Source organism: Macaca fascicularis, chromosome 1, assembly GCF_037993035.2.
Source record: "Macaca fascicularis isolate 582-1 chromosome 1, T2T-MFA8v1.1".
Lineage (NCBI taxonomy): Eukaryota > Metazoa > Chordata > Mammalia > Primates > Cercopithecidae > Macaca > Macaca fascicularis.
The window spans coordinates 227,967,546-227,979,823 of record NC_088375.1 but is presented as its reverse complement, the minus strand read 5'-3'; the positions used below and the strand labels follow the sequence as shown (position 1 = coordinate 227,979,823).

Here is a 12,278-nt window from a genome sequence, read left to right as displayed (position 1 = left end):
AAAATGCTACAAACCCCACTGTTAGGAAGCGAGCCCATTTTGAGGCAAGTATTTATGAACCCTGTGTTCTTGGATTCCTTGTATGTTGAAGGAATCATTACTTACTCATTTTGTGCTAAAATCCTGGTAATGTACAGTCTTAAGTAGTCTAGAGCATGTCAGTGTCCCCACCTTTGGAAATCTCCTGGGAGCGTGCAGAGACTCTGGTTTATCATTAACTGTGTTGCTTTCCTATCTTTTACACAAAGTATTCTCCTTCCCGCACCATTGTATTCACATGACAGAAAGCTCAGTTAATGCCATTTAGTAATAATGAAAGCTTACTCATTACATACGTTTTCTTAAACTCTCTTTATTCTAATTAAAATGTTTCCATCTGATGAGGAAGTGTATGGATACCAAGAACTGGAAATTAAGCAAGAAATTAAAAGAACATTAATGGCTTTCTTGTAATTTGTTTTGAGGTTTTTCTTCCCACTAAATGGTGTTTTGCTTACAGAGTCACCCCTCACACAGAAATCTTTATGATGAATGGACTGGAATATATCCCAGCAAAAGAAGAGCTATTTTATGATACCACTTGTAAATTATAACACATGTTATGGAAGTATTTGCTTTTTAAAAAATATTAGCTTTTTAAAGGCATTGTTAGTATAATTTAATTTGGCGCACACACAATTCTAGTTTCTTTGAAAGTGAAGGTCAGTGTGTATGTGTAGGGAATTAGGAAAGTGAGAGTTTTGACATTTAAAAAATTATTTTCTATTTATACCTGAGTCATTAGAATGCTCAGACCATCCAAAGTATAACATTTAAACTTGTAATTCATGCATTCCTTCAGAAATTTGCTGCTGAAAGTTACACTTTAACCAGCATAGCCAGCATAGCCTTAACCAGGGCAGGTATTTGGTCTGCAGTAGGCAAGCCTTTGTTCCCGTCCCTCGTCTTCAGGCTGCAGAGTCCGCATGCATGCCATTGCTCTGGTGGTTCTTTTTCTGGTCATTTGGACTTGTCTCTACTAATAAAATATTCATTAACTTGAAACTCCTACCTCTGAATGTAGATGCAGGTGAAAGCAGAGAAATACCAAACCCACCCCTTCCTGATGAAGTGCAACATGCCTCACCCAGCTGCAGCTCACCTGCTTCCTCCCCCCTCTCTCCTGATGTGTGGACACTTTTTCTGTCCATTCCTACTTGCTTTTCCCTTCTCTGCACCAGCCCTTCCTCTGGAGGGCAGCCCGCATGCCACTCCTCCCATGCCCTTTTTCTTGGGAACTGTGTTCAGCACAGCCTGTCCTTTGGTTCACTCTTACCCTGGGCCCTGCTTCCCATGTCCTGTGAGGGCCCTTGCCATAGCATATTGTGATTTATTTCTGTTGGCGTCTTTACTCCACTCAAGTGGGAGCTCCTCGGGCAAAGGTGCTGGGCCTCCCTCGTTTTTGTTTTCCTTGAGCCCACCATCTGCACGTGGTTATGGGTGGATGAATGGGGGAAGTGACAGTGGGGTAAACGTACCTTCAAGCCCAAAATGTAAACTTAATAAGTGTTTTGGAGGAAGAGAAGAATAAATACTGTTTTTGTTTATACAGGTCTTAAAATTTTGGTAGCAGAAAGCAAATGTGCAAAGAGCAATGGAAAACAAGTCAGAAGCTGCTGTCTGATTCCAGAGGAACTCGTATTTTATGTAAAAAAAATGTAATTGACATTTGATTGCCTTGAAATCTTCCATTTGTTGTGCTGATATCTTAAGTAACTAATTATTTAGTTGAATAACTGCTAGGGAAATAGGCCATAAATGTCACTAGTGCTTTCCCTTTAAGAAGCCCACAGCTCTTTTCACAGCATACTCTTTTTAGTACCTGTTCTAGGTTTGTGAAAGTCACTGGCCTGTGCGCAATGGACACAGGCCTGAATGTGATGTTTTACTCACATTGGTCCGCTGGAATTAAACAGTTGTGCTGATATTCAGTTGATTTGAGGTTTGGTTGGAAATCAGTCCCAAATTTCGGAAGCAAATGAGGCAGAACCCTCCACACATGCTCCCAGCTCATCCCACGAAGACTCATGAGCACAGTGTGGAGTGTTTTATCTAAAGCCACTCCATTTTTTGACCTTTCCCCCAGAATAGGGAGGGAAATGAAAGAACAGATCTGTGGCTTGCCTTCAGCTTCACTGCATTTTTGATCATTTTAAGGGCCCCTGTAGAAGTCATCTTTCACTTGTTAGGATGTTACATTAATTAGGAGATGCTAGTCGTTTTGTTCATGGAAACTGGAGTATCCCTTTGAAGTATTATATTCTTCTAATCTATGAAACTGGCCCAGGAAGTAACAATGGGAAGTGCTGGAAATGTAATTGAAGAGTCCACTTTCTTAGTCCTGTGCTTCAGCAGAGTCTGTAGCAGGGAACCTCTGGAATCATTGTGTTCTGTTGTATCAATATGTACTTAGACATGTTAATCTGAATTAGCGAGTTGATTGTACATAATGACTCCCCTAGGATGCTATGTTAGAAAAAAACCCAAAACTTAAGTAGTTTGCTGAATATGCATAGTAAGTAAAAAAAAAAATCCTTCCAAAATTAGTGTTAATTGAATCTGAGCCTTGATCTTCTTTGAACCTTTAATTTTTTATTTGATCTTTTAAAAAAGTTTCGTGGCCTTTTAAAGATAAAACCTACAACCCAATAGAAGTTATGCTGTAATCATTGCAAAAAGACCATTGTATGAGACCCAGTTTTGGATTGTCATAGGCGAAGAAGTCAGACATATATGGTTGTATATACACGTGTATAGTGTGTGGGTGCGGGTAGATACATACCTGTTCATCTGTATACATTTGTGTGTGTTTAATATATACTTTAGTTTGCCTTTACCTAGATGTCTCCTTCTCTCTCTGCCTCTGGAAATGGGGCAAATTTTCTTCAGTTAAAAACAGAAATAGAAGCAACGGTTTTGACCCATTTTACACCTATTTATTTCAGGCTCTCACCACACACTTGTTCATGGGCGCAGCAAAGAAGAGGGATCCACAGAGCTGGAGCCGTGAGGGCTGACACATTGGAATGAAAGCTGGCAGAATTCGTAGGGAGAGCTTTCCCATCCTGCCAGCCCCATGTCTGGCTTTAAGACAGTTCTATTAGTGAATTAACTGTTCTCAAAACCCCAAATTAATTTGAACCGAATGTTACTAAAAATGAAATAGAATAAAGTGACCTACTCTTGTCTCATCCGGAGTTACTATGAAGGAGCTCCGCAGCCTGACTGAGCTTTGGAGAGCAGGGCTCTGTGCACACGCCTCCCGGTCCAGAGGCCTCCGTGACCATCCGTGATGCCACTCTGTCCCCTCAGCAAGCTGCCTTTTTCTTACTAGCACCTGACCCAGCGGTGGTATGTTTTCCTGTCAGTTACCATCTTCTCATGAGAATGGAAGCTCCATGAGAGCAGGGCCTTTGTCTTGTCTCCGTGTATCTCCAGTGCATAGGACAGTGCGGACACAGTGCAGAGTCTAAATAAATACTGTTGAACGAATGCGTGGGTCACTTGCGTCGCGTCCTTTCTGAATGTTTTTCCTTTAACTTGCCATTTACATAGACCTTTTCCAATGATAAAGCAGTGAAAGTTTGGAAAGAAGCATAAAGCTTTTGTTGTGTTTGAAGTAACTGGAAGCCTAGTTCAGGGTGCTGTGAGAAGCTGGAGCATATCAGGACTTTGGAATTATGAATTACAGACTTACTATATGTGATGATATCAGTGCCTCCTGAAGAAGTAGAAGACAGAGATGCATAGAAACATGACTCATGTCTCTGGAATACTGTAATATCGACATCTAGTGAGAGTCTAGAAAGAAACATGGAGAAATAAAAGAGAGGCAGGAAACAGGCAAATACTTAGTGGTTCTCTTAATTATTTAAGATAAATTTTGACATCACGTGAACAAGATAAATCAAAACATTTTCTAGATCAAGTGGGCATTAAAAAAGATATAGAGGAAAGTTGGAGACAATTACTTAGAGAATATTAACAGAAGTACTTTTGTTCCAGATACCTTCACAGATGCCATGGTTCCCTGTCTTTATTCTTTGTGTGTTGGCATAGGCCAGAATACCAATATTGTTCTTGAAAACCTTTGAGAAAGTTTTTCTTTTTTTCTTTTCTTTTCTTTTTCTCTCTTTTTTTTTTTTTTTTAAGCAAAGAACAGAAACAAAAACCAAGGAGACAGTATCCTGTGATGTAGGCTGTTATCTCAAGGTGAGTTTATTTGTAGCACTAACTTGTGACGAATTGTTTAAAGAACTGAAACTTCTTTTCAGGTATAATTTGTCAGATTTTGTTCATTTCAGTGTAAACTTCAGTTATTTATTACACACGGAGGAAAATCAATTAAAATCAGGAAAACCAAGGTCCAATTGAACTTGAATTTTGTTTTACATAGAGAAGTAACCAGTATTTCTGATCAAACAATTAAAGCTGTTTCAGGTCCTTTTAAATAAAAGCAAAGGCTAAATTTTTTACATACCACAAAGCAAAGTGAAACAAAAACCCTTTGGTCATGGTGCATTTTTTATTCAACTGATCGCTGAATTATTTTGATTATATAATCTTATACGCTTATGAAAGTATAAGAAGTATGAATTCTGGGGTGAAGAAATAATTGTAGAAAGCGGTTAATGAGGCAGAACTCACAAATCTGTATTTATAGTTTCATGGGCAAATAAATCACAAGCAGAGGATACAGATGTAAAGAAAAATTACTGGCCAGGCGCGGTGGCTCATGCCTGTAATCCCAGCACTTTGGGAGGCCAAGGTGGGTGGATCATGAGGTCAGGAGATCGAGACCATCCTGGCTAACATGGTGAAACCCCGTCTCTACTAAAAGACACAAAAAATTAGCTGGGCTTGGTGGCGGTCACCTGTAGTCCCAGCTACTCGGGAGGCTGAGGTGGGATAGTGGTGTGAACCTGGGAGGCGGAGCTTGCGGTGAGCCGAGATTGCGCCACTGCACTCCAGCCTGGGCGACAGAGTGAGACTAGGTCTCAAAAAAAAAAAAAAAATTTATTACATTCAAGAAATGCAAGGTTGAACTAACTTTTTATTAAAATGGAATTGTATCACCGCTCAGAGGGATGTGGGGAGTAAAGTAAGTGGGATGTGCTTAGAACAGCAAGCTAGGCCGCAGTGCACACTCGTCAGTGTCTGCTGCTTGTCTTACGAGGATTCTAGTACAGAAGATTAAATCATGTTTTAATCATGCTTAATAAACGGTACTGTAATTTTATTATGGTTAATGTCCACTTCTAATTCAATGAAGAGTGGCTTTTTAAAGCAAAGGAGAAATCAACATGTTTTTCTTGGCACTCTTATATTGTGTGTGTGTAAAAAACACTGGGATGGGTTATCCATTTGACAGCTCCTGTGACCAGAGATGCAGGAGCAAATGCATCACTCTTTTATTTATTTTATATGTTATTTTCATAAAGCTGAAGGTTTGATCAACTTACTGTGTTTAGTGTATTCTTCTGCTGCATGTGTGTACTTTTAAGTTTTGTAGAATTAAATTGAAAATTTTGACCAGTAGATGCTTATAACACTGTCAAAATTACATACTTAGCACTTCATTGATTTGAAGGCTAGTTTTCATTCAACATTCCTGCAGTTTGTGTGTGACCTGATTTTAAAGAGCAGTTCCATGAGTTAGTGCCCTCTGGTGGCACACAGAGGACATCAGGCAGAGAGGGACTCTGACCCAGGAGCCTTCCGGAGGCTCTGCTGAAGAGGAGCCAGTTTATGACTGGCCCTGTAATTTCGTATTTTTTCATGTGTTCAGTGCTTGTCAGTTTCCTACTCCATTAAGCCATGGCCCTGGCATTGACTCAGTAACAGCTTTATAGTGAGTCTTCAGCAGCTTAGGTTGTGAGCGAATTTCCAGGTGGCCTTGCTGTAAGAAGGGATTACCAGTGTTGAGATTTCCCATGAGGAACCAGGACATCCATTTTTGGATGCATCTCTCAACTCCCTTTTGAAGAGCAGACCATGTCACTTCCTGAGTTAAGGAAGGAAGGCTCCTTGATGGCCTTTGAGTGACTCACTGGCACAACTTTGGGTGAGCCTGTCCAGTGGGTTAGGGCAGCCCACCTTGCCCACTTAGGCCCTTGGACAGTTTTTTTTTTTTTTTTTTGAGGTGAAGTCTCACTCTATTGCCCAGGCTGGAGGGAGTGCAGTGGTATGATTCCAGCTTACTGCAGCCTTGACCTCCTGAGCTCAAGTGCTCCTCCTGCCTTAGCCTCCTGAGTAGCTCGGACCTGGGGGCCACCATGCCTGGCTGATTTCCTCATTTTTCTGTGGAGTCGAGGTCTTGCTGTTTTGCCCAGTCTGGTCTTAGAACTCCTGGCCTTAAGCAGTTTTCTTGCTCTCCTCCCAAAATGCTAAGATTATAGGCGATGAGGCACCCCGCCCAGCCTGCTTGGCCAGATTCTTTACTCTGTAGGCAGACCAAAAACTGAATCCTGTCATCACTCTGAAAAGTTGTGGGACCTCAAGAAAGTCACTCTTTCATGAGTTTCTTTAGCTGTGAAATAGTCATAGTTTGTCTTTTGAACCTGTGTCAAGAGAGAGTTGTGAGGATGACGTGAGATGATGTGTCTGAGAGTCCTGACAGATTGACCTATGTAGACTGCTACTAAAGACTTTTCCCTTTCCTTGCTCAAAGGCAGGCTTCCCCACCTTTATTAAAAGGTCATTAAAAAATAACTTTATTTGCCAGTAATTCCGTATTTATAACGAAGTTGCTAGGATAGTTTGGAGTACCCATAGATCCCTTACCTAGTTTCTTCAGTTCTCACTTTTATACTGTTAAGTTTTCCTGATGAGTTTTCATATATATAATCTCTGTGAACTTGGATCAAATTTGGCTTAAATGCCTATTTATCACTTTACTAAGACAGAAACGTTTGTGCTGAGTCCCTGAATTCCATTGTAGATATGTTGGCATTTGCTTCCAAATGGCTCTGGAAGCCTTGCTGGTTTTACCTTCTGGTTTTACCTTGCTCTGTGTCTGTGGTCATTTGACATTAGAATAGCCTTCTGTGATTTTCCAGGATCTTAACACCCGAGTATTTTCCCTGCTTGTACAGCTAATGAGCTGTGCAGCCTAAGGAAACATGGAGTATTCAGTTTTCATCAGTATTTCAACTAGGTTTTTTTGCCATCTCATAGCTACTTCTCAAGCAATTACAATTTAAGTCAAGGTAGAAGCACATGCATCTTCAAAAAACAACAAAAGGTTTTTTATCTTCAGAAATAAGAAAAGAAGCTTATTGGACTTACCCAATAGAAAGTCAACCAGCCAATTTTAATACATAGATAATCTATGATTAGCATTAGTATATGAAAAAAATAGTAGCAGCTCAGATTTTATGTACTACTGCAGTTTAAGAAAGTAATGCCACAGACAATGTCTCATTTGGTTTCTTAGCAACCCTGAAAGACCAGCAAGGAGAGCTTTGTCCCTCCCTTTTTATGAACCCGAATGTTGTAAGGGAGGCCAAGGAGTGGCCTGGCTGAGACTGCACAGCCAGAGTTAGAGCCCAGGTCCATGCGAGTCATTGTACAGACACATCCTGAGCCCCGGCCCACGCACTTCTGCCATCAGGAGTCTTTGAAACTGCTGTGGTCTCCCTTTTAAAATGGCTAAACTCTACCTCAGCAACCTTATTTATGCATTCATATGCATAGTAATTCTTTAATGTCTAGTAGACAATTTTCACATTTTGTTTCAGCCCAAATCTTTACTGAATTTTGTGAAATCAGCATTGTTGGGCTTGAATTAACCAAACCTCGCCATACTGTGCCTTCAGAAATCCCAGGTTGGGCGGGTTGTGAGTTCATCTCATCCTCTTCCTGATGTTGACACTACCAGGCACCATCAGCAGACTCTGGGATAACTGCGGTCCCCTCTGAGAGGCTACATCTTGTTTGCGATCTGTGGGTTACATATTGTGCTAGAGATAAACCTTGACAGTAGAGACATGTGTGACATATTTTTTACAAGAGCCACTGAGATATTTGAGAAGATGATGTAGTTTGAAAAAGTGATAAATGGGCCAGGTTCTTGAGAAACTAGCAGAACGTCTTATTGAAACCTTGGGATCCAATCTGAAAACAGAAATGAGTCTCCCAAGCAAATTTTTTTTTACTTTATTTTGCGAATGTGGTGTGGGTAGATGCTTTTATATAAGTTCTGTACCCGTTTCTGTGGTATAAAAATCAAATTTTGTCCTCTTGTGCCTCAGTTCATTGGTTTCATTTTCTACTAGGTCTCCATTTCTAACAGCATCTCAGGTAACTTTTCTGAAAAATATGGGTTCAGAGGAGCCCATGTGCTGGTGGCTGTAGTGGCAGCTAGTTCCAGACTATGAGATCTCAGTGACCACTTTGGTGGGTGTTTTGTTCTAAATCAGTGTCAGAGGTGAATCTATACTACAAAATAAAATGTATAAGTAGATATGTTTTCATGTTTTGAAGTCCTAACAGCCTCATTAAATGAACTGTTTAAAAAAAAAAAAAAAAAGCTGTGGCAAAATGGCCAGGCGTGGTGGCTCATGCCTGTAATCCCAGCACTTTTGGGAGGCCAAGGCGGGCGGATCACGAGGTCAGGAGTTCAAGAGCAGCCTGGCCAACATGGTGAAACCCTCGTCTCTACTAAAACTACAAAAAATTAGCCGGGCATGGTGGCGTGCCTGTAATCCCAGCTACTCAGGAGGCTGAGGCAGGAGGTGGAGGTTGCAGTGAGCCGAGATTGCGCCATTGCACTCCAGCCTGGGCGACAGAGTAAGACTCCATCTCGAGGAAAAAAAAAAAAAAGAAAAAGCTGTTTGTCTGTTCTAGCCTGGCACCTGTGAGTTCTGGAGCAGCACCCAAAGCCAATTCCTGCTGGCTTTCCTAGGAGCCTCTTTGGCGTGGGTGGGCGAGCTGCTCCCTTACAGCAGTTTCAGATGTCACTTGAGAAAAATATTTGTTGTTGTTTGCTTGCCCTCTTCAGTTGTGATGCTTTTAGGAAGTTAGGAAACAGATGAGACAGTCTGGCTGGAATAAGAGGGTGGGTAACCACTCATCTGAGATCATCCCTGTTGATAGGTTCGCAGAATTCTAAATGGAGATTTTAGCTTCACATGCACACTGAGGGAGCTGCGCATTTTCATAGGCTTATGTTCCATCAGGGGTTCTGCGTGATCTTGGGAGAGAGAGACTAGGTGTGGTTCTTGGCTCTGTTGGCTGGTGGGCTTAGCTGTAGATCACTTAAGAGACCCATAATCCTTGCTTTTTGTACTGTTCTGTATTCCGTTTGTCAGGCTGAGAGGGAGGGGGGTTTGTGTTAATTTGTAGCTTACTGACTCTGACTGGAAAATATAGTAAGATTTTGGTTGTATAATTTACATAAATGACTAAAAATATCAAGCCCACTCCTCACACAGATGACCCAGGCATCCAAATGTTTACTCAAAATTAGTATCTTTCAGCTGTGGATGGGCACTTCTTTCCTTTCCCTTTTCCTCTCTCTTTTCTTTACCTACCAGATAGATTCACACTGAAAGATAAAACAGGCTCTGGGATTTAAATGCTGAAAATGAAGATCGATGCTTTCAGGTGCCTTGTGGCAAGCACAATTAAGTGAACGGAGAACTGAGGCAATTGTTTATTTGAAGGTTGGTGTGACATATGAATGAACTTATTTCTTCAGTACCCACCCATCTACCCTGAACTGAAATAGGCATTTGGAGTAGGTTTTGCATTTTAAGTTCAATTTTAAGAACCAGCCATTCACTGTGAAAGCGAAGTTGCTGGGAAGTTTGTTTTAAGGATGATGCCACCCTCTATTTCTGTGAACCCAGTAAAAATAGCATGGAATAAAATTTAATTATGCTATACTGAATATTTCATGTGGAATTAAGGGGCAAAAGCTGCCTTTAAAAAGCATTAGGTTTGGAAAGAATAAAGGCTTTGTAGGTTCTTTGGAAGATACTATAAAAGATTTGCTCAAATGTATTTTTCCCTTTTTGAAGAATTTAAAGAAATCCATCCCTCCCTTCCTAAATTGATTACCTCTCAAGCGTCAGCCCTTCTTGGCAGTAAATACGGTGAAGCTGCCACTGTGCTGATTTGACGGCTTCTTTCTGTTAAATGTAAAATAGTTTTTTAATCTTCTGATTTAGATGTTTAATAGAAAGTAAATGTTTGACTTGCTTTGGTTTCTGCTGAACCTGTATTTAAAGCCACACAAACAGTTTGAATAAAGTGAAAACATCACTGGACTAGCTATTTTAAACATTTCAGGATATAAGAATGCTAAATGGGGGTTCCTTTTAAAAATAGAAATGGCGGCTTGCATTTACATAATTACTGCTAACTAGCACAACATTTTAAATGGTGACAAACTCAGGGTAGAAAAAGTATCTGTTTAAAAAGCCTGGTAAAAGGAAGCAGAATATGCTCTGTGAGCAGCTGTTTCAGACGGAGGGTCTTTGCAAAGCCAGGAGACCAAGACTTTTCAATAGGGAGGGCGAGGTCAAGGGAGGAGGCAAGACGTAGCTCAGGTGAACTTCTTACAGGCCCTGAGCCAGTGCATGGGCCTGAACTCACCCACCTTTCATTTTGAAGCATGACTGTAAGTATTAACACTTAAATCTGCCTTGGTATTTGGACAGGGCGCAGTGTTCTCTGTCCACTGTTAAAAGGTGTCAGGTGAGGGTTGAAGTTCAAAGTTGGTGAAAGAGCATAGAAGAATATTTAGGAACATGAGGGCTAAGGTTGACTTACCCAAACTCATCAGTAGTTCAAGCCAGAATCTCAGGAGTGGCCTTGATTCTGCCCGTTTTTCCCCATCCCAAACATCCATCTCCTTCCAAGGTACATCCATCTTTGCACATCTCTGCTAGTACCACCCTAGTCCAAGCCACCTTCTTTTCTTTGCCTGGAGATCTGTCACATTTTCCTGTGTGGACTTCCTGTCTCCAGTTTGCTCCCCTTGCAATAGATTCCCCATGCACTAGCCAGAGCAATCTATGAAGAATGTAAATAGGATTCGGTCACTAGCTTAAACCCTACAGTGACTTTCTTTCCATTTGGAGTCCGGTCATCATGAATAATCTGGCCCCTGCCTCTCCATTTCCTACCAGGTGCCCCTTCCCTCTAAGTACATTGACCCTTCCCATACCGGGAATCCATCAAACATGATTCTTTTTTGCATTCGCTGTTTTTTCTACCTAAAATGATTTCCCCTCCTCCGCATCTTTGTGTGCTGGCTCCTTTGTGTCATTCAGGGCTCACCTCAAATGTTACCTCCTCGGAGAGACCCTCCCCTGATAGGCTGATGATGGGTAATAGTCGCCTGTCGCTCTGTCATGTGGCAGTGTGGTGTTTTCATAGCATTTATTACTGTCTGAAATTGTCTCTTCTTTTTCTTTTTGTCCTCAGCTCTTCCCCATCCTACTAGCTCTTTTAGGGCAGAGGCCCTGTCTATCTCCTTCTTAGCCGTGTTCTGAGCAGTTAGACGGACCTGCAAGTACCCAGGTATTCATTGATTAAATCAGTGTGGAAGTGGAACCCTGCAGATCACTAATGCTCAAGGAGAGCTCTCACTTGGTGGACCTGGCTGCCTAGAAGCTGCGCCTAAAATTCTTGCCCACATTTTTTTTGAACCGTTTGGGAAAAAACTGCTCTAAACTTTGCCTTTTAGGGTTGAAAGTTGAAATTTGGGGATTGACAGAATGCTTGTGCTTAAACAGAATCAGCCTCTGTCCCTAGAAGGACATGAAATTCCCCTAGCTCCCCACAAATGAGATGAAAAGGTAATTTCCCAGCATTCTTGGTCCATAGTAGGAGTTCACCAGTGGTGATCTGCCTCTGTGTCCTTCCTGGGGCAGTGGGATAGCACTGCTTGCCTTTGCTGAAGACTGAATTTGAATTCCCTTAGACCCACCTTCGGAGCCAGATAGCATTTTCTGTGATTTCTCCTGTGGCGTGTCTGGCCGGGATGCTTTCTGTGTTGAATGTTCATTCTGGGGTTAGGTAGCAAATCTGTTAAGATAGAGATATTTGCAGAAACCGAAACTTTGGTCAGCCACTTTTCGTTTCATTGGTTTTCCACCTGACAACATCCACGGGTTCAGGAGGAAAACATGGTAAAGGCTACTGATACCTAGGCAGTTGTGATTCTTTCCTTCCCTAAAGAAACTGACACAGAGGGTTCCATTAACTACTTCCAAGGAACCCTTTGCATC

General features: G+C 41.5%; 1 protein-coding gene across 29 annotated transcripts in view; it reads left to right on the top strand.

Annotated features, from left to right (window-relative positions):
• CAMTA1 (calmodulin binding transcription activator 1) overlaps positions 1–12,278 on the top strand; it is a 978,479-nt gene that overhangs the window by 102,337 nt on the left and 863,864 nt on the right. For 2 of the 29 annotated variants that reach the window (XR_010581491.2, XR_006696557.3), the window contains 2 exons: positions 1,592–1,697; positions 2,985–3,531. The exons of 25 other annotated variants lie outside the window; for them this stretch is intronic. Coding sequence is in view for 1 of the 4 variants with exons in the window: in XM_045387821.2 (XP_045243756.1) it covers positions 2,985–3,056 (72 nt within the window). In the remaining 3 variants the exon portion in view is untranslated. Of the gene's footprint in view, positions 1–1,591; positions 1,698–2,984; positions 3,532–12,278 lie in introns of those variants that run through there. 2 more of the 29 variants (XR_010581496.2, XM_045387821.2) reach the window with 1 other exon arrangement.